Genomic DNA, 27,517 nt, shown 5'->3' on the forward strand with positions numbered 1-27,517 from the left:
AGAGGGAAAGAATGGGAGAGAGAGAGAGAGAGAGAGAGAGAGAGAGAGAGAGAGAGAGAGAGAAAACTAATATGAATATCAACATAAAATGTTCAAGATGGAGACTAAAGACATTATAACCCAGTCCTGCCACCTCCTATTTCTGTAGACAGATGCTGATGGGGAAGGAGCAGGAAGGGTTTTGCACAAAACAAAAATGAGACGGTGAAAGTTGAGAAGCAGATGTCAAATATCCTAACTTTGTCTCTGCCTTTCTTCACAAGCAACTGAGAGCCTCTTCCGGATCATGGACTCTTTAGACATTGTTACGCCGGAAAAGGACACAAGCGTATGCAAGGCCAGGCACTGTTTTAGAGAGCTATTTATCTCCTAGACACAAACACACACACACACACACACACACACACACACACACACACACACAGTGTACACACACATGGGCGCACACAGAGGACCATGTTTTGAAGATAGTCAAGTTTTAGGGGATGTCGCTGAGTTCCCATGAGAAAAATATTTGTCCTTTTTTTTTTTAAGTCAACAAAATATTTATTGAACACTTACAATGCTATGCCTACTGCTCAGAGTCCCACAGTGTAAAACATGACATGAGCCTTGGAACACCCTAGGATAGTGAGAAGATGGGGGAGGGGACCATGGATTCTAGTCTTCAGAAGGTCCGATAGGCCGTGGGCCCCGAGTGGAATCTAGTGGAATCCCAGTGTTCTCAAGTAGTACGAGAGAGTTTTTGTCAACTTGACACAGGCCAAGGGCATCTGGGAAGAGGATGACCTCTATCAGATTGGCCTGTGGACAAGACTGTGGGGGGATTTTCTTGATTAATTATTAGTGTGGGAGGGCCCAGCCACCCCTAGGCAGATGATCCTGGGAGGTATAGGAAAGGTAGCAGATGGAAGCCTGAGGAACAAGTCAGTAAGCAGCATGTTTCCACGGCTTAATAGAAATGGGCTGATTTAAGTTGTAAGCGCTAGTTAGTAATAATTGGAAGTCTCTGTGTTGGCTCTTTGGGAACCAGAAGGTGGGAAAGAAAAATCAGCCTACAGTTCTGCCTTGCATTCCTTCCCTGACTCCCCTCAGTGATGGATGATAAGCTATAGATGAAATAAGCCCTTCTCCTCTAAGTTGCTTTTGGTCGTGGTGTTTACCACAGCATCAGAAACCTACTTAAGGCACGGAGGTAATAACCTGTGGTCCATCCAGCTCTAAGCCTAAATGCGACTGTGCGTCAAGGACAGTGCCTCAGAGGCCACGTGGAATATGAATTTGGTTAGGAGGGGGGCTGTCTTTTTGTCATCATTATCATTGTTGTTATTACTATTTGTCTTTTTTTAAAATGCAGCTCATCAACCCGGGAGTGTATAAATGCAAGCCGAATGAATGAATGAATTTTTCCAACTACTAACATGTCTGCTCAAATTAGTTCCACACATAAGACAGGGAAGGGGGAAGAACGATAAAACTTTTTTTTTTTTAAATTTCTCAGAATGATAAGGGTTGGGGTTTTTTTTTTGTTTCTTTGGGGGGGTGTTTTTCTTCTTTTTCTTTCTTTTCTTTTTTCTTTCCTTTTCCTTTCTTTTTTTTTTTTTTTTGTGTGTGTTTTGAGACAGGGTTTCTCTGTAGTTTTGGTGCTTGTCCTGAAACTTGCTCTATACACCAGGCTGGCCTCAGACTCCCATAGGTCCACCTGCCTCTGCCTCCCAAGTGCTGGGATTAAAAGGCATGCACCACCACTGCCCAGCGAATGATAAGGTTTTAATGTCCTATTGCTACAATAGCAAGCTGTCACTGACTTTTGATGTAAAACAATACAGTGTACCTCCTTTCAGCCCATGAGTTCAGAGAGCTAATGTGGTGCCCAGGATGCTCTCCTTCTGGAGGCCCTAGAAGGGAGAGTCTCTCTCCATGTTCTCCCATCTTCTAGAGACACTTTGCATTCCTTGCTGGTAGGCCCTTCTGACATCTTCGAAGGCAGCAGATGGAACCTTAGCTCTTCCTAACTCCCTGCCTCCTCACCAAAACCCTGTGGACTGTGACCCTGCACACCATCCTGGTTCGCATTCCATGCTTCTCAACTCTCTTTTGAGTGTCAGCCAACATTCCCCGGCTCCTGGATTTGGAATGTGGACATCTTTGGGAAATCATTATTCCATTTACTGTAGATCTAAACCTAGATCCAGAGTGGGGAAAGTGGGAGGCTTCGGACAGTGGGGCTTTTCCCTAGAAGCCAGATCAGGGATTGTACATGTATGGGTAATGAGTCTGGAGGGAGACTGGGAGATAGGGAAGTCGGGGTGGTAAGAGCGCACTCACTTCATCTGGTAGAGATTGTTTGTGCCTCTGTGGTCAATGTCATGACAGAAGGCAGCAGTGACCATGGCCAAGGCCTCCAGATCCGTGAAGTACCGCTTCAGCTTTCCTGTCTGGAAGGATATTAGAAGGATCAGCCACGAGCATTTATTTAGTGGGATGGAAGCAAGGTAGAGAGGCAGGTGGAGAGGGCACAGCCAGAGCCCACACACAGAAGTCTGCTTGTTTGCTTTTAGAACTCATTTTAAAAAATTTTGTTATACGTGTGTGTGTGTGTGTGTGTGTGTGTGTGTGTGTGTGTACGTGTGTGTGTATATGTGTCAGAACACACATGTGGAGGTCAAAGGACAACTTTTGGAATCCGGTTGTATCCTTCTGCCATATAGTTCATGGGGATAAAACTCAGTTCATCAGGCTTAGCAGCAAGCACCCTTACCCACCAAGCCATCTTGTAGGCCCTGTCCTAGAACTCTGTATGTAGCTGAAGATGACCTTGAATTTCTTTTTTTCCTTTTTTCTTTTCTTTTCTTTTCTTTTCTTCTTTTCTTTTCTCTTTTTCTTAAAGACAGAGTTTTTCCGTAGAGCCTGTTCTGGAACTAACTCTTGTAGACCAGATTCTCCTCAAACTCACAGAGATCTGCCTGCTTCTGCCTCCCAGGTGCTGGGTTTAAAGGCACACATCACCACCAACCTTGAATTTCTGATCCTTTTGCTTCCACTCCTGAGTGCCAAAATTACAAGAATGTGCCACATGCCAAGATGATGCAGTGCTGGGGATCAAACCCAGGGATCTGTGCTTGTTAGGCAAGCACTCTACCAAGCGAGCTACGTCCCCCGCCACCTCTGATCTCATTCTGTTTCCACTCCATGGGGTGACCAATGATTCGCTCTACTCATGCTGTAGAGCTCCAATATCAAAACTGAGACAGTTCCCAGGTAACCCAGGTAAACAGGGAGGCTGAGCACCCTACTCCTATGTCATCCGAATTGGACCTCTGCATCTGTGCCCTGGAAGGGGAGGGGTTGGACATAATGATCATTGAAAACCTGGCAGCCATTTTGTCACTGGGAGGTCTTTGAACGTGGCCATACTCGTGACGTTGACTTTCTAAACCTGGTCTACCAGTCAAGGAGTTTTCTCTGGTATTCCTTCAACTATTTCACTCTTGTTTATGCTGAGGTTGAAGTAAAGGTGGGGAGAACTCTGTAGAGCTGATAAGTCAAATTGACGGGCGTGGTGATGCCCGCATGCCTGAGACAATGGAGGCGGGAGAATCTATAGTTGTAGGTCATCTTCAAACTACATAGAGAACTTAAAGCAGGCCTGGGCTACATGAGACCCTGTATCAACTATCAATACACACACACACACACACACACACACACACACACACACACACCAAACACACAGGTAGGGGTAGGGGGAGACCGAAGGGAAGGGAAAGGAAGAAAAACCTAATTTAAGATTGCCGTCATCACTTTCTGTGGCCTAGCTAAAAGGGTTTCCAAGCCCTAGGGCTTAGGTATTGCTAGTCATGAGGGTAAGGAATGCAGACAGGGAGCATGAGGCCAGCAGGTGTTGCAGCATGACCCGTATGGAGCAACACTCGATGAGATATGATGGACTCTGAAATGTATGTGTCAAAAATACTGACACAAACATACCAAGGCCACCCAAAGACATTGTAGCAATGCTTGTCATAGTAAAAAGATTAGAAAACAACCTTCATCTTCAACAATAGGGAGTTGAGTAAAGAAATTATAGGACAGCCCTCTTGTGCATGGGCTCCATATCTGTGGGTCTAACCAGTTGTGGACCCAAAAGATATTTTTTTTTTAATTGACTTCAAGGTGGAACTGACCTACACTCCAAGACCCTATCTCAAACAAGAATATACAGGAGGCGTAGGTTACATACAAATACACTGCTGTTTTATATTAGGGACTTGACCACACACAAAGTTTTGGTATGAGGAGGTGTCCTAGAACAACCCCTCCACACACACACAGGTTGCAAAGGACAACTGTTCTGTGCAGCAAGAAAAATGTAATGGGATGAACCTTGTAGACACTGTGTTAAGTGAAAAAAGTCAGATACAAAGTCAGGCCAATGCTTTGTGGTCCCACTGGCAGCAATGTCTAGAGTGGTCAAGTTTCTATAGAAAGAAGGTGACGGGGTGGCCTAGGAGCTAGAAGAAACTGGCATTCTTGTTTAAGGGGTACAGAGCTACTGTTTGAGAAGATGAATGAGTGCCCTAGAGTTGATCCTGGCAAACACAGCACAGCATTGTGAATGTATTTAGTGTCACTGGATTATACCCCTAAAAATGACTTCAGTGGTAAGCTTTATGCCTCATCTAGTAAGAGATGTGTTTTATATGGGTATGTGTTTATATATTGAAAGAATCTTGGGGCTGCAGAGATTGCTCAGCAGTTGAAAACACGGGCTACTCTTCCATAAGACCTGGGTCCAGTAGCCAGCACCCCCAACAGCCTGAAAATCCAGCTCCAGGGGATCTGATACCCTCTTCTAGTCCCTCTGAGCACTGCCCACATACGATGTACTGCATGGACAAAACACTCATCCACAGAAAATAAAAATAAAAAATTTAAAAATCTGATTGGCATATACAATGGAAGAACATACCATTATATGATATATTTTCAAATTTTCAAATAAAATATTATAGATTATTCCATTGGTCATAAAAATAAATGACATGTATGCTATGTGTTTATGTGTGTCTGTTGTGCAAAAAGAAATTTGGTAAGATTTGTATACTTCTCTGTTCTTGGAATTTTGTTGTTGGTTTTGTGTTTTGAGAGAGTCTTGCTAGGTGGTGCAGACTAACCCGCTCTGGCCTCCTGAGTGCTGTGATTACAGGATTGCCCCACCAGCTTATTCATGAATCTCCTTTTACGCTTGTATTACTTCTGCAATTCTTTTTTTTTCCCCAGTGCTAGGAACTTAACCTCCTAGGCAACTACTCTGTCACTAGCTACACTCCCAGACAGAATTGTGCAATTCTTTAAAGTCAATAAATAAAAACGGCCATGCTGTGTCCACCACACCCCCACGGCCCTCCGTACCACCAGCAAGGAGAACATGGTCTGCCCCACGTTGAAGCCGTGCCTCCAGTTGTGGTAGGTGATTCTCCGGTAGCCCTTGCTCAGTGAGTACATGAAGCGCACCAGGGCCTGTGAACACACACGTCAGTGAGGCAGCATACACCTGCCCAGGTGTCCAGGACCGCCCTCAGGAAGACCCAAGGTTCTCCAACCCCATCGTTGACCCAGACAGTGGGAAGTGTCCCCAGATGCAGAAGCATTAGGCACGCAACCTCCTGCTCGACACTATGACCATAGGTGTTAGAGACAAGATAACCATGAACCGCCCACATCCTTTCCAGGTTGAGCTTCACCAAGGATTCCTAAACTGTCCTAGGAGGAAGGATGTTTAACCCTGTAGTTCTCAAGCTGGTCCCCTTAGTGTCAGGTTTGTTAGAGCTGGTGGCATGCTGCTGTGTCTGGGTCTGTGGGGTGGGTGGGTGTGTAACGCCTGTGGCCAGCCCGACAGCATCTTGGGCAGTACTGACGTGGTCTGGGGCAGGCTTTGAAAGGCCCTACTTTAGTCAAAGTCTGAGCGGTTTTGTGCACCCTTTTTTTCACACACATCTCCCACAGTGCACCTTTGTCAGGAATTCTGCAGTGGAAAAGGCCTGTTCCCATGAGCTTAACTAAGATCCCACATGAGAGTTTCAGAACCTTGGTCTCAATGAATAGTGCCTTCTCTAACAGAATCCAGCCGGGCCCTAGGCACATATTCTGAATACCAAATGCACATATTCCTTCTACATGTTCTATAGACCAAACTGTTCTTTTAAAGCCAGGAAGCGGGGAGGGAGGGAGGGTCAGCGATCTGGGTGTAGTAGCTCCCACCTGGAGTCCCAGCACCCAGGAGGCTGAGGCAGGACCAATAGTCACAAGTTCAAGGCCAGGCTGGACTACAGATTACGCTCTGAGCTAGAAGGGGCTGCAGAGTGCAGAAGGGCGAGTGGCTGTGGGCCTCACCTCTTGCGGGATGTGGAACTTCTCCACCACTCTGAGCTCGTAATACATCTGTATGCCGCACTTCACCAGCTCAAGCTCCGTGAGCGGCAGGTCGCTGAAGTGAAACTTATTGATTTCATATTTCTCGGCATCTGGAAGTTCTCCTTGCTGGATTGGAGTGGAGTCCAGCGGTTAAGGAGCATAGTGTGCTCCCGGGCCCCTCCCCGGGTCTGCTGAGAGAAGCCAAGCAGGGTGAAGGGATACTCGGAGTCCTATTGCACCAGGGTCAAGCTGCTTACCAGGATCTCTGCCAGTTCCTCCTCCTCGCATTCCCACGGCTCTTTCCCGTACACCTCTCTGGTTTTCTGTCATGCCCCCAAACAGCAGAGAAAACACAATAGGTTATTGCCTCAAGAACCCAAGGAGACCTCCACATCCCACTTTTGCTTTGCCCTTCTTCCAACTGAAGCACCCATTCAGAGACTGCTGACCAGCATTCATTGACGAATGAGTCCTAGGTGTCAGGGCTGTGGAGACCTCCATTCAGACTCAGGCTGTAACTTTCCAGTTGTGTTACTAAGTACCTTTGAACCTTAAATCTGCCATCTAGTAAATAGGGATAATAAAAGCCTATAACTAATCATTTGACTGTATAGTCTTTGGTTTTTTTTTTAATATTGGAACCCAGGCCTTACCCATACAAGGTAAGCACTTTAGCACTGAGCTATACCCCCAGGATTTTGCTTTTAAGACAGGGTCCCACTGTGAAGCCCAGGTTAGCTCAGATTTGATGGCCTGCAACATTCTATCATCCTCCAACCTTAGTTTCTTGAGTATTGGGATTACGGGCATGCTCCACCATGCCTGGTTCTTGTTTTTAAACAAAAATGTGAACTAGCCAGACATAGTGGAACATGTCTACAATCCCAGCACTCAGAGGCTGTGGCAGGAGGTTCTGAGACCTCAAGGCACCATAAACTACACAAAGAAGCTCAGACCAGCCCAGGCTATACAATAAAACTGTCCCTGAACAAACAGAAGTTCAACTAATGTAAGTTTGCAAAGTGTTGTCACAGTGTAGTACTAACAAAATAATATTGGTGTTTATATTTTTATTGTTACTAATGATTGAGAATAATCAGGGTTTTGGCCACAGTCTTGGTTCATTCATTTGCTGTGCAACCTGAAGCAAGCTCCTTCTCTCTCTGGGTCTAATTTCCCTTGTGCCAGATGAAGAAATCCTGTTAATTGTTTCTTGATCCAGAATGAAATTTGTCAGCTTCCAACTGGGTTGCTGAGGTTCCTTCTGGTCCACGTATCCAGTATTTGGCTGGCCTTATAGCCTGAGTCAAGCAAACCATGAGGTATTTCATCTAAATTTAGTGTTTTCTTCTGTGAATTGACCTTTAATGGATAAGGGATAATAAGATTTTCTTTAGCATTCTTCTAAGATTAGGAACTGGCCTTGGGCTGGGGATATAGGTCAGGGGTGGAGAGTTTACCCAGCATGCGTGAAGTCCTGGGTTGCTGCATAACCTAGGCATGGTTGTACACACCTGTAATCCCAGGTAGAGGCAAGAGGATCAGAAATTCGAGGCCGTTCTCAAATATAGAACAGGCCTGGGCCTAGCCAGGGCTGTGTGTCTTCTTTTCTAAAGAAAGCAAAGCAAAGAAAACCCAGAGTGCAATGCAACCCCACACTGGGCAGCAGAGATAGGAGGATTGTCTAGCCTGGACTATTTATGTCTCAAAAAACAAAAGAGGGAAAGGAAGGGAAGGGGAGGGAAGGTAAAGGAAGGGGAGAGAAGGAAAAGGGAAGGGAAGGGAAGGGAAGGGAAGGGAAGGGAAGGGAAGGGAAGGGAAGGGAAGGGAAGGGAAGGGAAGGGAAGGGAAGGGAAGGGAAAAGAGACCTCTGAGAACACTGGTTTGGGATGTTTCAGTGGGTGATGTATATAACCAAGGCTATGGGATCTCAACTGGATATCACATCCCAAGTCATTTGACTAACTCACTTTCTTTGTAGGATCTTGGTTTATTTATCACCAACCTCTCCAGGAATGCTGAACCACTGATCCTTGCATACCCATTTCACCATTCACAACAGCACCCTTGATACATGAGAACTTCTATACTCTCCCCATGGGGTGCTCCCCACCTCTCAAACCACCCATTAAGAAAAGTAGTTCATTTTTCTGACGAAGGTTAAGTGAGAACTCTTCTCATACTAGGTGATTTAAGGCCACATCCTCTCCCTCTTCGGAGCCTCAATTTCTTCATCTTTGCACTAGGTAAGAAATCCTTCCCTGCTCCCCATGGGGCTAATGCATGTGAAGCCTCGAACATATCAATAAAAGGGAATTTGCTGTGTGGACTGTATTTTGCTTTGAGGCAGGGTTTTCTGCAGCTCAGGCTAGCTTCAAACTCACTATGCAACCAAAGATGACATTGAACTCTTGACCCTCCGTGTCTGAGGTGCCATGATCACAGTGTGCTCCACCATGCTTAGTTTGTACAACACTCAGGATCAAACCCAGGGCTTCATGATGCAGGGCAAGCAATGCACCACTGAGCCTCAGCTCTGTCCCTAAACATAAAGTGGTATAATTATGGGAAGGTCTCATACTGTCTCTGAACTCCTGCGCTGCTCATCAGATATGTGCGGGACTTTTAAGTGAGTGGCCCTGTAGAAGTGAGACTCTGAGAAATGACTCCATAGGTTTGCCAAATGAAAGTGTCCTGCTTAAAGTAAGGGCTGAAATTGGGTGTCCCTGTCTCTAGTGCCCAGTGAGTCTTGAGTCAAGGGGAAAGTGGGGTTTCTAGCGCGGTCAAGCCAGGGTCACACCCCAAGATAGAGGTGACCCTGCAAGGGATACTGCTCCTCAAGCAGTCATTAATGGCTACTCTCTGGTGCCCACCTATCTATCCATTCCAGGCTTTAAGGCCTGTTGCATCTCTGTGCTAGGTGGGAGAGACAGGGATGAACCCAATCAGGCCAGGCTGTGCCTCCTGGGCTTCACACCAGGTCTCAGGCTGGCACAGCTCCACAGCCTACTCTACCAGAGTGAAACAAGGGAAGATTGCTACCCACCAAGATCTTCTGGATTTCCTCGTTGTCACACTTCACATGATATTTGACGATGTCCTGGAAGATGTCCTTCCTGTTTTCAAGTCTGTTCATGGACTCGTAGGTGTCAGGGTTCAAGACTGACCAGCCCAGGAACTGAGTCAAAGACTGCACAGAAGGAAAGAATTAGAGGCAGCGGCAACTTGGGTCCCGGTGCTGACCGGGAGCGAGACTATCGAGACCTCTGTTTTCTCAGCTATAAAGTGGGTTTGCAAAGCTATGTGGGGCAGGCAGGCAGTGATAAAATAATGGAGGTCAATGCATTTCAAACGAAGGTTTATAAAAAAAAATGACGGCACAAAAGTAAAAGTGTGGAGCTAGCAGGAAGTACACAGGACCTCTGCGCTTTCTCATGAGTTCTCATGTTAACCTGAAACTGCCCCCAAACGTGAAGTGTATTAACCTTATGGGACAGTGAGGAATGGACATGGAGAAAGTAGCTCTCGAGTCTCCTCAGGACCATGTCCCCCCCATCCCCCCTTCTGGTCAGGCAGTTACACCCTAGGATCCCACCATGAAGTTCTGGAGTCCAAGCCTGAAGTTAGTGGACTCTGAACCCCGCCAGGCAAGGGTCACCCAGCATCCCGCACCTCCATGAGGGTCTCGTCCATGTCGTCAAAGGGCTTCCCATCTTTGCGGTTGTAAAACGTGGCCACGCCGACGATCTCTTCCTTCTTGTTGACGATGGGCATGGAGAGCACATTTTTAATCATCCACCCAGACTCATCCAGGGGCTCCTTCTGCAAGAGAACGGCAGGGCTTCAGACTCCACCCGTTCCATGCTGCACCGGTGACTGAGATAGACGCGGGGCTGTGGCTGGACCTCAAGGACCTGGCTCAGCTGAGAGGACAGAGCTCAGATCTTGTGTGGGCTTAGCGGCTCAAACACACTGTGAATTAATTCCCTATGCCGGGAACAATGGTTCCCATCCCCACAATGTCAGGCCTGGCAAGTGCCAGGCATAGTGTTAGATGCCAGGATCAGAAACATCCCAGACAGGGAATAAGGAGCCTAAGCCCCGGTCCTGAGGTCAGAGGGTGACGAATGTGCATTGTCTTGACACTGAAAGGGACCTTGGGATATAACCAATTGGCACCTTCTTCCCTTCCCAAGAAAGTAGGCCGATCCTGGTGTATTCTAACATTCTTTCCAGAGAAAGAAAGAAAAGAGCCACTTGGCTAAGAGAACGAATAAAAATGGCTTACCTGGAATGCAAAAAAGTCCTCTGCCGGCGCATTCATTATATTGCAGATCTGCAAGCCGGGAGGGGAATAAAGCAGCTGGTCAGGGCTGAGTAAGAGCCTACAAGTCCCCTCACTATTCAGGACACAGGTCCTTGCCCAAGGTGGCGCTGTCCTCACCAGGTGGACAGATTCAAAATGGCTCAGGGTTGATAACTGAGGGTACCAGATAGGAAAGGTCACCAGGTAGAGTTTCTTTTTACTGTTACACTCTTGAGGCATTTCTAGGCTTTAGAAAAGGCCAAGCGTACAGCTGTCATTATTAATAACTACATAGTATCCCATCCTGCGGTTCTTTTGTTACGTATTTGCATGTTCAGGTGCCTGTGTGTACGCGCGTGGGTGTGCATGAGTGTCCTGTTTTCTTATTTTTATTTTATAGGCTTTGTTGTTTTGCCTATATGTAAGTCTGTGTGAGGGTGTCAGACCTTGGAATTACACGCAGTAGGTAAATGCCATGAGGGTGCTGGGAGTTGAACCCCGGTCCTCTGGAAGAGCGGTCAGTGCTCTTAATCACTGAGCCAACTCTCCAGCTATGTTCTGTTTTCCTTCGGGGATTCGATCTCATTACATAACCCTGGCTGACCTGTGTGGAGCCAACCTTCCTATGTCTCTTAAAACTACTCTAAACATCTCTGGCTCAGTTAGAGTTCTGTTTTGTTTGTTTGACAGGAAAGAATTCTTTCCTTGGGCTGTAAAGTAGACTAAGAAACAGGAAGTGTTTCGACTCTGATTCTATATTGCTAGATTTCTCTCTTGAAGACTAGGTCAATCTGATCCCTCTGGAGCACTGACAGTGGGGCCACAGTGTGCAGCTGTGTTGTGTACACTGCACAAAGACATCTGGTTGAGTGCTGCAATCCCCCCATGGAGGGATGTCGTCTTTCAATTCTCAAAACGTTCCCACGTGGGCCATGACTGCCCATTGGAGAGGTAGGCTGCCTGGTCTCACAGGGACAGCTGTCTCTGTTCCTTTCCAAGCACTGCTGATCGGGGAGTTCAGCCAATCACATTCTGTCCATGGGGCGTGTTGCCCTAATGCAAAAATTTACCTATAGACCTGGCAGGTGCGCTTCCCCGCCCTCTCTTGGCCCCTTCATTCTCGGATGGACCATTGGGACTCTGGTGTAAGTTTTTCTTCTGTTTATTAAAGCTGTATCTTTTATATTAAGCTTGCCTGGTTGATTTTTAATTACCAATCGACCTTGCCCCATCAATTGGCACCTGAACGTGCGGTTTTTTAAATCTATAAATTTGCTTTGCCTTTCCCCACATCTGTTTCTGTCTTTATTAATATATATGTCTGTATATGTCTTCGTAGATAATGTTTAACTTTCCCATAACAAACAATAAATTTTCCTGCATAATCTTTAAAGTTTCTAGGATGAAGATGGGGCCCCACAACATCAATTCCACCTGGTTACTATGACGTCATAATGTTGATAGCGCTACTTTTAGACCTGTTTTTTGGTACCAGCTACACAAAACAGTTCCAGATGATGCACAATTTTTGACAACACTCTGGCCAGACCTCCTCAAAACACTCAGAGACTATTTGCAACTTTCTCACACCAAATGTTAATATTGGAATTTTACCATCATTTATTTTCACAGGACCCCCTAAGAAAAACGTCACCCCCATGACAGCTGGAAGCAATTTTAGAGGACGACATCCCCTCTCCCAGTAGAATTTGCCCTCAGGTTTAGGAACATCATTTAGGGGTTGGTTATAATTGATATAGGGATGAGGGGATGGGGGAGGTATTTTATAGGCTCAGGGGTGTTTATCATTAATTTTGAAAAAAAAGGGATTGGTAATGGGTTAATAATATATTGGTATTTGTGAGTTATTGTTTTTAGAAAATTGTATTGGTGTTGATTCTTGTACATTGATATATTGAATATTGTATGTGAGTATGCTTCTACCTCTATTTATTGTATGTGAGTATGCTTCTACCTCTATTCATATTGATATATATATATACATACATTTACATTTCTACCTCTGATTAAGATATTTATATATTGTCTATGTAATGATATGCATTGTTTACATTTGGAGGTCATTGTCCTCATTCATTACACAGTTGTTTATTCTCTTAGTCTTCAAGTTAGATATATATATAAATCAATAGTCATAAATGTTTGTCATACTTATATTTAGGCTAATCAGGTTATTTAGGTGCATAGAGATCATATTTAGTATAGATAGTATAATCTTCAACCTCTTTGAAGAGCTGTAGAAAATGGCCTTTAATCTAATCTAGAGCTCTGTACTAACGAGACACAATTATACTCCTGGCAACACCGCTCTACTCCCGAGAGAACGTTGAGCACCAAAGGCACTCCATTTAGAGCATGTCTTCTTCCTGGCAAAACTGGCCTTTGGGCAAAAAAAAAAGCCCATACCTCGACCACTGACAGAATTACAAAATATCCATAAATGGATAAAAACAAGATTGTCTTATCTTGCCAAGACAGGGTAAGAGAGTTCTAAAAGGTTTCTTGCCTTTGAAAATGGCATGTCAGTTAGGTTATTCCTTAGCCAAAGTTGGTTGACTCAACATTGCAAACGAGACTTTGGGTGATTGCCCAGGTATTCAGTTGTCTCTTCCATTCGTTGCACATTTCGGAAGTTTCCCGCTTGTACTTCCAGGCTGCTTGAGTAAAATTATTTCCCTTCTCAGATTTTGATGGAGTTGAAGATTAGATAGTTGTAGTTACCCTCTACATTATTTAGACTCCCTGAGATAGAATGTTTAGTAAAACTTTTGTTATATGTTTCTTGCTTAATATTGTTTGTTGTTTGTAATTTTATATTTATTATGCTTAATATTGTTTGTTGTTTGTAATTTTATATTTATTATTTGTTTCTATTGTATATAGTTGTATTTGGTTTTGTTCTGTCTTATTTTAGAAAACAGGGGGAGATGATAAGGGAGTTCAGCCAATCACATTCTGTCCATGGGGCGTGTTGCCCTAAGACAAAAATTTACCTATAAACCTGGCGAGTGCCCGCCCTCTCTTGGCCCCTGCATTCTCGGATGGACCATTGGGACTCTGGTGTAAGTTTTCCTTCTGTTTATTAAAGCTATATCTTTTATATTAAGCTAGTCTGGTTGATTTTTAATTACCGATCGACCTCGCCCCATCACACTGCACATACATTGTAGCATCCTCCCAGCCTCTGTAAGGACCATGTCCATCAGATACCCTTACCTCCCTCCTCATTCTTGCCCTCTCCCAGGGCTGTTCCCCCTCAGCCCAGGGCTGTTCCCCTCACCCCAGTGTGTGCTCCAATCCTCCCACAGCCTTGCTAAACTCCCTCCAGCTGACACAATCACCATAGCAACCATCCAGGCAGGCTTTCTCTTCCTTTCTCTTACAGTCTCCACCTGCTCATTGACCACCATCCCTCAGTTGCCTTCTTGCTGGCGTTTGTCTCCACTTTGCCACCAAATCTATTTTCACTGTGGCGGGCAAGGGCCTCACACTATGGTGGGACTCCCGCTTCTTTCTCGTCAGATCCCTGTGCTACACACATGTGATCCATTGCATTGCTTCCTTGGTTACCCTCGCACTGTCTCTCCTGGGTCTCCAAACATTTTTGATCTCTCGTGTTTGGATCTTCACAGAATCCTCTTTCTCTGCCTGCCCCAGAAACCCTGTCACCTCTGGGTTTTGTGCCAGATGCCCTCTCCCTCAGAACCTTAATCTGAACCCACAGTTTCCCGCATTGCCTGACTCCGAGGCGGGATGTCCCTGTCTCAGCACCACTCTCTCCATGATATCTGAACTGTCTCGTCTGTCATCCACCTGCTGGACGCCGTTCACGCTCCTGAGAAATGTCTCTCCTTCTTGACTGAAAGTGACTTGTCATTGGATACCCCAGCTCAACAGCCACAGTGTCCAGCCCACCCGGAAGCTTGAGATTCCCTCTGTCTACTGCTCCTCTGCCCTCTGATGTAATCATCAAGTCCTGCCAGGTTTACCTTCTCCGTGTGAGACCCGACCCTGTCTCCCCTTCTCTGCATCTCATTTCTGTCGAAGTTATATTAAATGAGCACATTTACCTGGGGCCTGGGTCACCGTCGGTTCCTAATGACTGTCTGCCTTCATCGAGATTGGTTTTTGTTTGTTTGAGAGTCTTATTTAGCTCAACTGGATTCAGACTCACTATGTGGCCAAGGATGAACTTGAATTTTGATCCTCTTGCCTCTGCCTTTTGGGAGTGGGCCGCCGCAATTGGTTTAATGAAGGGCAGAGCTTTAAGCATACAAGGTAGGCACTCTGTACCTGAGCCACATCTCCTACCACCTTCTTTGAGATTCTTATCACCTCCTACTTGAACTGTACTCTTCTGTCTGCCGCCAGTCACCTATGAATTCAAGTCCTAGGCTTTAAAGTAGCATCCAAGGTCCACTAGATCTGACTCCTTCCTCCCTCTCAAGCCACCTTGAAATGTCTTCTTGTCTCAGACCTAATTAATACTCTTGTAACTCTAAGCACATACAGCATGTGGCTCCCAACCCCTGTACCCAGTTCAGCATGTCATAGATTTTGGATATGGAAGACCCCCCAAAGGCTCATGGATGAAAAGCTTGGTCATCAATGAGACCTTGCTGGGAGGTAGCAGAAAGCTTTAAGAGGTGAGAGGACCTAGCAGGTACTCCTCCACTTATTGGCACATGCCAATTGAAGGAAGTATTGGGACCCACACCTCATTTCCCTGTCTCCATTTGGGTTTCTGGCCACCTGATTGCCATGGTGACTGCTTTGCCATAGGCCAAAACACCACGTAGGGGTGATGCGTAGCTACCAGACATGACCCTGCTCTGGGATACAGGAGACAGCACGCCAACACTCCACTCTCGACCCTGAGGGGGTGGGACGTTCTTTAGTCTAAATATGGAATGTCCCCCACAGGCTTTTGGACTAATAGCTTGGTCCCAGATGTCGGTGCTGTCTTGGGGGGCAGGGTCTAGCTAGAGGGAATAGGTCACTGGGCTGTGATTTTGGAGGTTGGATGAGGTCCCGGGGCAGGTGTTTTGTCACACAGGCATGGCAGGAAGTAACACACGGGTGCTCTGCTGTGTTTGTGGGTAGGAGGGGAAGGCTGGGAATGGCAATTAAGTCTGGTGCAAGAACTTGGTTCTCGGTATTTGGGGATCCTGGTAGACCAGCCTGTCATGACGCTGTCCCTGGTGTATTTGTGCCAGTTTCTATTGTTGGCGACACTGTACACCTTTCTGTGTAAGAACGATTTCTCTGTATTTGTTTATTTCCCTAAATGTCAATTATGTGCTCTTCTCTGTGGGTCAGCTGCTGAGTAAACTAGACAAACAAGAGACTCTGGCTCAAAAGAGCCGCATGGACCCTCATTTCCCTGCCTCTCTTGACTCAACAGCTTCTTGCTGTCCTACTCATTCAGACTCCTCCCCCTTCCAAGTTGTGTCGCTTACCAGGCCATTTTGGGCCACGTAGGTGGGGAGACCACTCACTAGAGCCCAGTGGTCAGCAGGTGGGTTCCTGTGAAGGCCAAAGACAAATAAATGGTGACTTTCAAGTCGGGGGACTGTGCCTTCCCTCTTCCCACTGGACCAGTCCCCCACTTCCAGTCACAACAGCTGCCTCAGCCCCAAAGACTGATCAGCCATCTACTGCACATCCAGAAATGGAAAAGAAGGTCATGAATAGAATATTTTCATGATTGTCCATAGAGTTAGACTATCCAAACACTCAATCCACCCTGTTACTGACTGCAGAGCAAAAACCCTGTCATCTTCCCCCGTGACGTGGAGAGGCTTAGTCACGCCACAGACTGAATGTGAAGCTAACACTTTAATACTTATTTCTAGGAGAAGCAACACTACAGCTCCTGGACTTACAGTTACGTGCTGTATAGCAGCGCTTCAGCCAACAGTGGGCCACATATATGTCAGTGATCCCATAAGATGTATCACCCAGTGATATCACAGCCTCTTTACTGTGTATTGGTACAAAGACAAAACCTGGCAACGTCTTTCTCCAAATGTGTCCCCTTCCTTGAGGAGACACATGATTGTATTGCCTTTGCTTGGTTATAGTAAGAATACATACAGTCAGAATATAGTAAGAACATATACATTCAGAAAAAGGCATACCAATCATCATCACTCATGAGAAAGTGAATTTGGGGCTGGAAAGGTAACTCAAAGGGTAAGAATACTTGAGCATAATCTGAGGACCTGAGTTCAGATCCCCAGAACCCATGTAAAAAGCTGAGTGTGACTGCAATTATCTGTTGCCATAGCACTGGTGGTGGGGAAAGGGTAGAGACAGGAGCGTGACTGGGGCTTGCTAGCCTCCAGCCTAGCTCCAGGTTCAAGAGAGACAGCCTTGAGGGAATCATACAGAGTGTGACAGAGAGGTACACTCGATGTCCTCTGGCCTTAGAATGTGCACATGTGTGTATGTACACACAAACACACACACACACACCCCTGAAAGTGAACATTTCAGAAATCCCACTCCGATCAAGAACAGCAGTGTCAGCACTTTGAAAGCCCCAGCCCCTCTCAGCGGTGGCCCTGACCCAGAACAACTGTTATTGTGGTATAATTCCATTGCTTCTCTACCGCATTTTCCCACTTGGCTCCGCTCCCTGCACTTTCTAACCCAATCAGCCTGTTTCTTTTCTTCTCACCACAGTAGCACAATTATCCGTTCACACGTTGCCGATCACCCCTTAGTGACTCCTTTCCCAGTTTGAGATGAAACAGCACCGCTAACTCAGCTCTGTACGTCTCGAAAATATTCAATGTATGTCTCCAAAATATTGAGTGTATGTCTCCGAAATGTTAAGTGGTAACATGAATATATTTTTAATTTATGAAGTATCAATTTTACACCCATCAGTGACATGTTATAGTTCCTTTTTTCCATGTCCCTGCCAGTACCTAGTGTGTTCAGACTTTTGAATTATAGCCTTACTGGTAGGGCCTGAAAACGCCATCGCTGTGGTCTTCCTTCTAACAATGTGTTTGATATATGGGTTGCCTTTGTGGACTGCCTACTCATGTCTTTCTCTTCCTTTTCTGTAATGCTCCTTTTTAATTAACTTTGGCTTCTTTGCAGACTTGACATGAGGCAGGCATCTGTGTTGTAAGCATCTCATTTCACACCATGACCCTTTTCACACTTTATAATAAACCAGTGTTCTAGGTATGCTGAGTAATTTCCACCTCCTCATGGTTTTGACCTAGTGAAAGAGATGCACAATGAATCATGACCGGCCTGTGTGATCAGTAGAATATGGTGGAGAAAAATATGTTATCTTTTAAGACTTTACATTTACGTATACATGTGCTTTTCTGTTTAAGCATGTGCCACACGTACAGGTGTCCACAGAGACAAGTCTCTTCTTATCCAGCCAGGCAATCTTTGTCATCTAGCTGGCTATCTAGTTAGGTTTATCTTCCCTATGGCAGTGTTAGTGAATCTTGCAAGGATCAAAACGGTGTCCGTTTTGACAGCTTTGGGCCATACTGATGACAATCTTTGTAAGATGGTCACCACCACACACCCTAGCTGGCAGTGGGCAAGTGGTAAGGTGGTTGCTCGTACCATAAGCCTCAAGGGTGTGCTACTACAATGTAGTCTGGCTTATCCTGACTGACTCAAAGGTTTGTATTAGAAAAAGTCGGCCTTCTTTCTTTCTTTATTTCTTCCTTCCTTCTTTCCTTCCATTCTTTCTCTCTTTCCTTTTCTTTTCAGAGTGGATTTACAGTTTTAATATAGGTACTGGAAAACGAGAACAAGTTTACACTAGACCAGCAGGTTTTCAAAAAAATCTAAAACAGGTGACACAGGAGAGGGTTATGTGGAAGGAGAAAGGTGACTGTTATTTGAGCCTGGTGAGGTGTGTTGGGTTAGTAAAACACTGGGGATGGGGATGGGGCTGGAGAGATGGCTCAGTGGGTTGAGCACTGGCTAGTGTTGATTGCAGCGCTAGGTGGAGACTGGATCCCCAGAGCAAGCTGGTGAACTCTGGGTTCAAATGAGAGAGCAAGAAGATACGCAATATTAACCTCTAGCCTCTACATATGCACACATGTGTGTACATTCACATCCTGTGGACATGTATGTACACATATGCATACACACGAGAGAAAGAGAGAGAGAGAGAGAGAGAGAGAGAGAGAGAGAGAGAGAGAGAGAGAGAGAGAAAACACATCCAGGAAAGCTGTGACTTGTGCTAATGCAAAAGACACACGATGAGTTTCATAGTGTAAAGGTAGGAAAGGGGGTGGAAGATAGGAGGGGTGGCTCCTGCCAGTAATCCAGGCACTTGGGAGATCAAGGCAGAAAAATCAGAAGCTGAAGGCCAGCCTCTGCTATACGGCCAGCCCAGACTGTATGTGACTCTGTTTTTAAAAAGGGGAGAGGGTAGGGGATAAAGAAATAAAGAAAAATTAAAAGGAGAAGAAAAGGAGGTTAGAGAGCAGTGTGTTTGAAAAATGCACATTAGAAAATCTAAAAAGGAAAAAAAAAATTGCTCAGGAAAACTCAGACCTAGGCGTGGGTTACACACCTGTAATCCCAGCACTCAGGCAGGAGGATTATAAATTGGAGGCCAGTCTTGGATAGTAAGACTTTATTTAAAGTAAAGAAGAGAAAAAGAGGGAGCGAGAGAAAGGGAGGGAGAAAGAGGGGGTGGTGGCAAAGAACTGTTACTTTAGCTATTTTTTTTTTTTATGTGCATGGGTGTTTTATCAGTACGTCTGTCTGCGCATCATGTGAATGTCTGGTGCCCTTTGAAGCTGTGGCGTTACAAGTGCACCATGGGGGTGCTGTAAATTGAATCCAGGTCCTCCGGAAGAGCAGCCACTACTCGTAACTACTGGGCCATCTCGTCATCCCCAGAACCAGTTTTTATCCAAGCAGGAATGTGCTGGAATAGAGAACCCAGCAAGAGGGGAATGGGAGACTATTTCTCATCCTCAGCTAGCAAAAGACAGACCTGAAAACTGCTTCTCTGGGTGACAGAGGAGTATTTTAGGATTTGACCTGGTGACTAAGACTGAGTCAGCGTTTCCAGTTATCTCTACTGTGTGGGCATTAGGGCAACACATGGTAAATCCCTTCAGCTTCCGGGCTCTGCAGGGAGTGGGCAGCAGCTGAAGGTGTGATCCTCTCACTGACTGCCGTTTATGGTGCCCACAATTAAGGCAAGAAAGTGAGTCTGTCTCCAGGAAGAGCTCTGGGTGTGGCTCTTAGAACAGGAAGGGATTCTGGGAGATAAGTTTTCTGGAACACTCTGCTGACCAAAACAACTTATCCCAAAAGGGGTTGTGACTTTTCTGCTCCTGAAGTTGTCCTCTACAGGCACCTGTAGCACCCTTCCTTTCCTACCCTTCTCTAGATGTGGTGTTCCTTGGGGCCTGAGTCATTTTCTTTCCCAGCTTCTTATTTTTGCTCTTCCCTCTTATTGAACCCCAGAAGCGGCTCCGCAGAAGTGGTGGAAAAGCCTCCATTTGAGACCATCATCTTTTGGGGTGGGTGTGGAGGGGAGATGATGCTGAGGCTGCTTGTTTGTTAACACAGGCTACTCCTCCTGATAGGAGGTCACCCCAGCATGCTTGCCTTGGATCTAGCTCTTCCCTTTGGGAAACTGGTTCCACCACCTTCTCAGTCCCATTGTTTGTCACCCTCCCCCTGCTCTCTCTGCCTCCAGCCAAGGACGTGACTGTTCAGAGTGTGCTCAGAGTTCGGTTTCAGGACCCACAGACTTAAGGTATTGGAAATATGCCTGAAGTTTTTCGTGTCTGGAGATGAAACTTACGGGATTACTTTGATGTCTTCTTTGCCGTGCAGGATGTAGTCAATGACCTTGTAAAAGTTAATTTCCTGGCAAAAGAGGAAAATTATACATTGAGTCATGTCAGGGCTTCAGCAGAGGTGCCCCGTGAAACTAGCCTGATTCTTCCTTCTCTGTTTCTTAAAAAAACAAACAAACAAAACAGGGAGGAGCACACACAAAGTTTACCCATGCCTAAGACATGGCCCCATACCCCTAACCCCGTCCTTCACTGCATCTGCCCTTGTTTTTCAGGGGCTCCAGGTTTGCCCCCCAGCTCCCTCTAAGGTCAGCTCTGCTGCTCTCCAGCCTTCACTGTCCTTAACTGACCCTCAAAGAGGGTTATAGGCGGCCATGGACCTTCATAGGACCAGCTGGCAGGCGGCTCTAATCCTCTTGCTCTCCATGAAAAATTCTCTTATCTTATCAGGTCCTCTGTATGCCTAAGAGTGATAGGCAGTTTAGCAACCGTCTCATGGATGAGAGCTGAAATGCAGGAGAAGGAAGGAGTACTGTATAGTGAGACATTGCAATGAGCCAGCACCAGAGCCTGGGTCCTTGATTTCTAGACCCATTTAACTATGTGATTTAGGGATAGAAGCCTTAAATGCCTCTGCAGTATCACTATGGCCCGGGACACAGCCACCCAGACGATGACCACTGGACTGTTGCCAGCCTTCAGTCTAGTTGTTACTGAAAAACACTTAGCTGCCTTTATTATGAAGCCTTGACTCCTTACTCAAGCCTCTCCCTCAGCTATTAGATCTCTTTTCATTTGTAAAAACAGTGTGGTGACAGGAGTCTGGCTGATTCGTTTGTTTGGATTGTGTTTGTGTGGGGGAAGGGTGTATGTGTATGCACAGGTTTGTGCTGGCAGGTGTGTGAACCTTTGTGGGTGTGGGAGAACCAGCCAAAGCTGTCCTGTGCTTTCCTCCACCACTGTCCACCTTATGTGCCTTTGAGGCACGCTGGTCCTACAGGCAAGCCCAAAGGATTCTCGTTTCCCTCTGCCTACCCTCCCCATCACGGTTGCATAGGAAATAACCACTGAGCTATCTCTCCAACCCATTTTGTGCTGTGCGTGCGTGTGTGTGTGTGTGTGTGTGTGTGTGTGTGTGTGTGCACATCACAGCAAAGGTAGGGAGATCAGAGGACAACTTGTAGGATTTGATTCTTTCTTCCCATGATGCGGGACCTGAGTTTGATGAGGGATCAAACTCAGATCATCAGTCTTTGTGACGTGCACCGTTGCCTGCTGAGTCATCTTACCAGCTCTGTTGGTTAGTTTTTTTTGAGACAAGATTTAATGTAGTCTTTTCTAGCAAGTCTCAAACTTGATATGCAGTCAAGGTTGACCTTAAGCTTCTGATCTTCTTGTCTCGACCTCTCAAATGCTAGAATTACAGGCATGCACCAAACGCTAGAATTACAGGCATGCACCAAACGCTAAAATAACAGGCTCGCACCAAATGCTAGAATTACAGGCATACATCAAATGTTAGAATTACAGGTGTGCACCAAATGTTAGAATTACAGGCATACACCACCACCTGGCTCAGGAATCTGGATCTTGAATCTGACTCCCAAAGAAAAACTACAGAAGGCACTCACTTTCTACCAGTCAATGAAATGCAATTACAAAGAACTCTGCCAGGCCCAGAGTACATGAGAATCTTCCATCCTATAATCCTCATTCTTGTCTCAGTATTTGCCACAGCAACAAAAATCTTATCATTCTTAATATCCCATCCTACCTATGAGCTTCAGTTGCAGGTGGTGAGTTAGCAGGATGTCTCTAGGACCAAAGTGCACATATTTTCTGACTCAGCATCTCCACATACAGACATGCATCCTATAGACAAAGTCTCAAGGATGCCTGCCATGTCCACAGGTCTCAGCCTCATTACTTTAAAAGGCCTTGCAACAACGCCAAACCTACTCTGTGAGCAAGTTATGTCAGAAGCATAGATTGACATGTCTATGTCCTTCTACAGTGTCAGAATTTATTGAATAAAAAGTTCACAGCTATGTCAATTTCAAGGGCTTAAGTTCACCAATTACTATTGATTTCACTTGGCATTTGTGGTTTTTGGTAGTCCTGGTTTCTTTTTTCCAATCTGATCTTAGATATAAATATTAACTCTCAGGTTGTGTATTACACTTCACATAGTGGTGTGTGTGTTTGAGTGTATGTGTGTGTGTGAAGCATGCCATAGAAGAGTTGAGAGCTCAGTACTTATTGATCCATGACTCATGCATAGGCTGGTCTGAAAGGATTGGAGAATGCTGCAGTATCCAGCATTAGGTGTCCCTTATTTTCTATGATCCAGGTACAGGGTTGCATCATTCATTCATTCAATAGTCACATGTGGTCAGCAGGCATCATTCATTCATTCAATAGTCTCATGTGTTCAGTGGACTCACAGGTCTGGTTTTTCTGACGCAGTTTTGGTTTTTTTTTTTTTTTACTTTTTGAGACAGAGTCTCATTATGTAGATTTGGATAGCCTGAAACTCACTAGGTAGACCAGAGTAGTTCTCTGCTTCTGTCTTTGCCTCCAGAGTGTTGGGATCAAAACCACGTGACCTGGGTTCTAATATAGTTTTGACGCATATATCCATATGTTCCTTATCTAATACGATACATTCAGAGGGAGTCATTCTTTCTTCGCATAAATGAGTTATCAGTATGCCTCATGGTTGGTGCTGGACAGATGGTGGTTGTTTACTTGCACAAATGACAGACCAAATCATTCTTAATCAGTACTTGCGCTCGAAATTGAACCAACTGCTGTTTTATAATGAGGGATCACTCAGGGCAAGGCACAACACGGAAGAACTTTGAACAGGCCACACCTGATGGCGGCTATCCCAGGGAAAATGGTTGAACAGACACAGCCCGCATCTCCTCCATGCACAGCGGGTTACATCCCCACAAACCCGTTGTAAGCTGAGCTACTGTAAAGCACCGGGCTTAGTGGCTCATGCCAGTAGTCTTAACGTTTTCAGAGGCTGAGGCAAGAGGACTGTGAGTTCCGGACCCACCTGAACTATACTGAGAGACTCTGGGCCAGATAGTAGTCACACCTATAATTCCAGCAGTCAGGAAACAGAGACACCTGGGCTACATAGTAAGTTCCGAGCTAGCCTGGACTACAGAGTAAGACCTTGTCTTTAAAAAAAGAAAAGAAATAGTTCTCAAACATCCCAGCTGAGAAAAGCAGGCTGTCGTGGAGTCTAGGAGGTGAGCACGTGGCCACTGCTACTGCCAGCGTGGCTAACAGAGTAGTGCCACGCACAGTTGCCATGGGGCTCTTCTGAAAAGTTCCTAGGATGTCTAACAGGTTTGGTTAGTGTGTTGGATTTTTATTTATTTTTCTTTTTCTGACGCCTACTGGAGAATCAATTTGCTTTCAGAAAAAAAAAAAGCAGCAAAATAGAATCAGTGTGTTAGGCAAAAGAGGACTTTTTCTACACACTGGAGCTGTGTGTGGCCACATTCATGTATGAATTCCCAGATTCTGGAAAACCAAACCAGAGCCATCAAGGGCACCTTTGTTACCTTCTGCTGAGCAGCAGACACTGTGACACCAGGATCTCTGAATGAGTCACCAGTACATTGGTAACCAAATCATGAGGCCTGGAAGTATGGCAGTTTGAAGACAAGCAATATGTTGGTTTTTTTTTTTCCATGAGGCCTAATTAGGCTGTACAACTTTTCATACTTTAGACACACACAAGACGTTTTACTTTCTGAAGGAAATGAGATGAAATACAGCTGGCTGTTAGTGGGCTTTGGACCTAGGATGGGGGGAGGGGTAGTTAAAGTCAAACACCGTATTTTTTAAAGTGTGTTTGAATTCAGCCAATATAGCATGAGTCACACTGGGAGGCAAAGGCGACCACAAGAAGGCATGTTTATGATGGCAGTCATCTGAGAGAAAAGCATCCAGGTTTTTAATCTGTACAAATGATTTGGCCTTACCAGATCTCCTCAAGTGTCCAATGGGAAAAAATAAAAATAACTTGTTCATAGACATATTAAAAAGAATACATGATAGCCAGGCCTGCTGGTGCAAGGCTGTAATTCCAGCTACTGAGGAGTCTGAAGCAAGAGCATTGCAAGTTCAAGCACCTCCTAGGGTAAATGGGTGAGTTTGAGACCAGTCCATGCACTCTGTCTCAAAAAATAAAGGTGATTTAAAAAAAATACAAAAAAGGCCCAGGAAGTGGCAAAACACTTGCCTGGTATGCATGGGGCCCTGGGTTCAAACCATGATACTACAGAAACAAAACAGCTCAGGTACAGCACCCGGCAGACAACGAGATGCAACTGGCCAGTTCTTATTTGATACTAGAATGCCGACTGCGCGTTGGTGGGAGATTAGCACCAGTGACCTAAGTCCTATGGACAGGTTGGCCTGCCCCAGGATGACAGAATAGGAAGGGGGCTTCTGGAAATATCCCAAGCCCACACAACTAGCTAGTGTCAGAACTCAGAAGTCTCCCACTGTACCCACATTCATTAAAGAAAAACATTTTGAGCCAGGTGTAGTCCTATGTCTTTAATCATAGCACTCGAGAGGCAGAGACAGATCTCTGCAAGTTCAAGGTTGGCCTGGTCTACACAGAGAGTCCCAGAACATTCAGAACTACATAAAGAGACTGTATCTGGTGTGCTCCGATGTTTTCCTGTATATACTCTATGTGAAGGTGTCAAATCCCCTGAGACTGGAGTTACAGGCAGTTGTGAACTGCGATATGGGTGCTGGGAATTGAACTCAGGACCTCTGGAAGAGCAGCCAGTGCTCTTAATCGCTGAGTCATCTCATCAGCCCATTGTTTCCCATTCTTAAATGAACAACAATACAAGGCTGACCAGTCTTTGCCAAGGCCATTTTTTGGTATATCTGTGGGTTTTGTGGGCTTCTCTTGTGTTTCTTTGTAGTGTCCTAGAAGGCACACACTACCCAGCCACCACACTGAACTTCCTGTCACAGGAACAGCGGGCACACTAACTGGTTCGGAAACTCAGAGTCAGTGTTGACTTTCTTTTCCCTTCCCTCTCCTGAGCAACCATAGCATTTGCAGGTATAACCTGCTTACATGATACCCTGTGACCCTGAATTATGGAGGGGGTTGGGGGCAAACAGGAGCACCCAGACTCTGAGGGGTGTAGACTGTGGCTGACTAGGTAGCTCATGCTACTTTCTAAAGATGTAGCCGTGACATAGCTCCAATCAAATCTATCCTGTGGGCTTAAATTCTGGATTAGATCTGAAGCCTCTTTCTAGCTCCAAACTGCTTCTAACTTCCTGCCAGGAAGACCCTTGAGCCAACTGCGTGACATCTCTGGACTCATTCTTGTCTGCTGAATGTGAGGATCGATTCCTGCCTCATCTGATCCTCTGGGTCCCCTCAACACTCCCACAAGTTATTAAACATTTGTAAGTGACAGGGTCAGAAAGTTGTGAAGAATTACCGTCGCACGGGAGAGACGACAGAGTGACGATAGAGACAAATGGCGGATGAGTGTCCTTCAGCAGACCCCACCAAGCCTTGCCTATAGAAAACACGATGAAGCGACTCACCCTTCCATCTGGAGTCCTGGGACCTGAGTAGGCTGGAGCCTCACCCATCAGAACTGGCCACACATCAAAAAATTCCTAGGAGTAAAATAAAACAATAATCACATGTTCTTATAAAGAGAAGCCTATATGAGCTGCCTACCACTGAAGTTTGAATGCGGAAAGACCACTGAAACCTGAGCTTGCCTGGAAGAGTGAAGACAGAGAATATTCTTTTTTTTTTTTTTGACAGAGAATATTCTTATTTGTTAAACACTGATAAACAGGATCTGTCTAAGAAGCCAAAATATAGGTGATGAGTAGGGGTGTCCCCAGTGTTGTAGGACACTAGATGGGGAAATGAGGTCTTGGGGCTGAGGAAATGGCTCAGTAGGTAAAAGCTCTTGCCCTGCTAGTGTCAGGATGTAAGTTCAAATCCTGAGATCCCGGGTAAAGTAGGACACAGTAACACATGTCTGTAATGTCAATGCTCTTAGGGCAAAATGGGAGGTGGAGGCAGGAGGATTCCCAGAAGCTCTCTATCCTGTCTCATACAATAGCAAACAATAAGAGGCCCTATCTCAGTCAACCTAGCAGGAAAGGTTTGACACCTAAAGATGTCCCCTGCCTCCACACATGGTGGCTTGTGCATACCCATACACACATGGAAATATACACAAACCACACACACACACACACACACACACAAATACTTTTTTACAGAGTAGGGTCTCTATGGAAAACAATCGAAGCATCTGGATGAGACCTAATAGAGTAATGAGGCCGCAGTTGTATAATCACATTGCAGTAGTGTCTGCCCATTAGAAAGGCGTCATGACAACAGCCGCCATGAGAAACAAGGGGTCTCAAAATAAATCACACAATGCCATTGTCAACTCTAGGAATGCTGCGATTGACTGTTAAAAATGTTGTGAAAAAATCCAAAAGCCCCTGAAAGCTAGTAAACGCAATAAATAGGGCATGCTCCTGAGCCTGACCTTGTACTTGGACTCCTGCACTCCAACATACATCCCTCCATAACAAACAAAAGCTGGGGGGCAGGAGCTGGGCTGGCACTTAGGCATTGCATTTGATTAGCACGTTCAAGGCCCTGGGCTCCCTCCCCAGCTCTGGAGTAATAACCGAAGAGACATGTTTTTATTACAAATTAAATTTTAGTCAGTCACAGACAGCCAACCGATCAGATTACACCTACATCAGACAAATGTGTGGCTGCTGCCAATTAAGTTTTCTTTATTCCATCCACCCTAGAAGAGTTCACTGCCCATGTAGAGCCGCGCTCTTGATGGCTTCCTGTATGGGGGCCACCTGATTCATGACTCATCTCTTACTGAACTTAGTTTATCATGAG

General features: G+C 45.6%; 1 protein-coding gene across 1 annotated transcript in view; it reads right to left on the bottom strand.

Moving 5' to 3' along the window:
- Pde6a (phosphodiesterase 6A) overlaps positions 1-27,517 on the bottom strand; it is a 62,946-nt gene that overhangs the window by 21,210 nt on the left and 14,219 nt on the right. The window contains exons 5-14 of the mRNA XM_087896026.1: positions 26,170-26,244; positions 20,565-20,629; positions 16,204-16,270; positions 10,706-10,753; positions 10,090-10,239; positions 9,464-9,607; positions 6,675-6,740; positions 6,397-6,543; positions 5,416-5,523; positions 2,329-2,438 (exon numbers count right to left, since the gene is read on the bottom strand). Of these exons, the coding sequence (XP_087752152.1) occupies positions 2,329-2,438; positions 5,416-5,523; positions 6,397-6,543; positions 6,675-6,740; positions 9,464-9,607; positions 10,090-10,239; positions 10,706-10,753; positions 16,204-16,270; positions 20,565-20,629; positions 26,170-26,244 (980 nt within the window). The remainder of the gene's footprint in view (positions 1-2,328; positions 2,439-5,415; positions 5,524-6,396; positions 6,544-6,674; positions 6,741-9,463; positions 9,608-10,089; positions 10,240-10,705; positions 10,754-16,203; positions 16,271-20,564; positions 20,630-26,169; positions 26,245-27,517) is intronic.

The sequence above is a fragment of the Myodes glareolus genome, chromosome 13 (assembly GCF_982192425.1).
Source record: "Myodes glareolus chromosome 13, mMyoGla1.1, whole genome shotgun sequence".
Classification (NCBI taxonomy): domain Eukaryota; kingdom Metazoa; phylum Chordata; class Mammalia; order Rodentia; family Cricetidae; genus Myodes; species Myodes glareolus.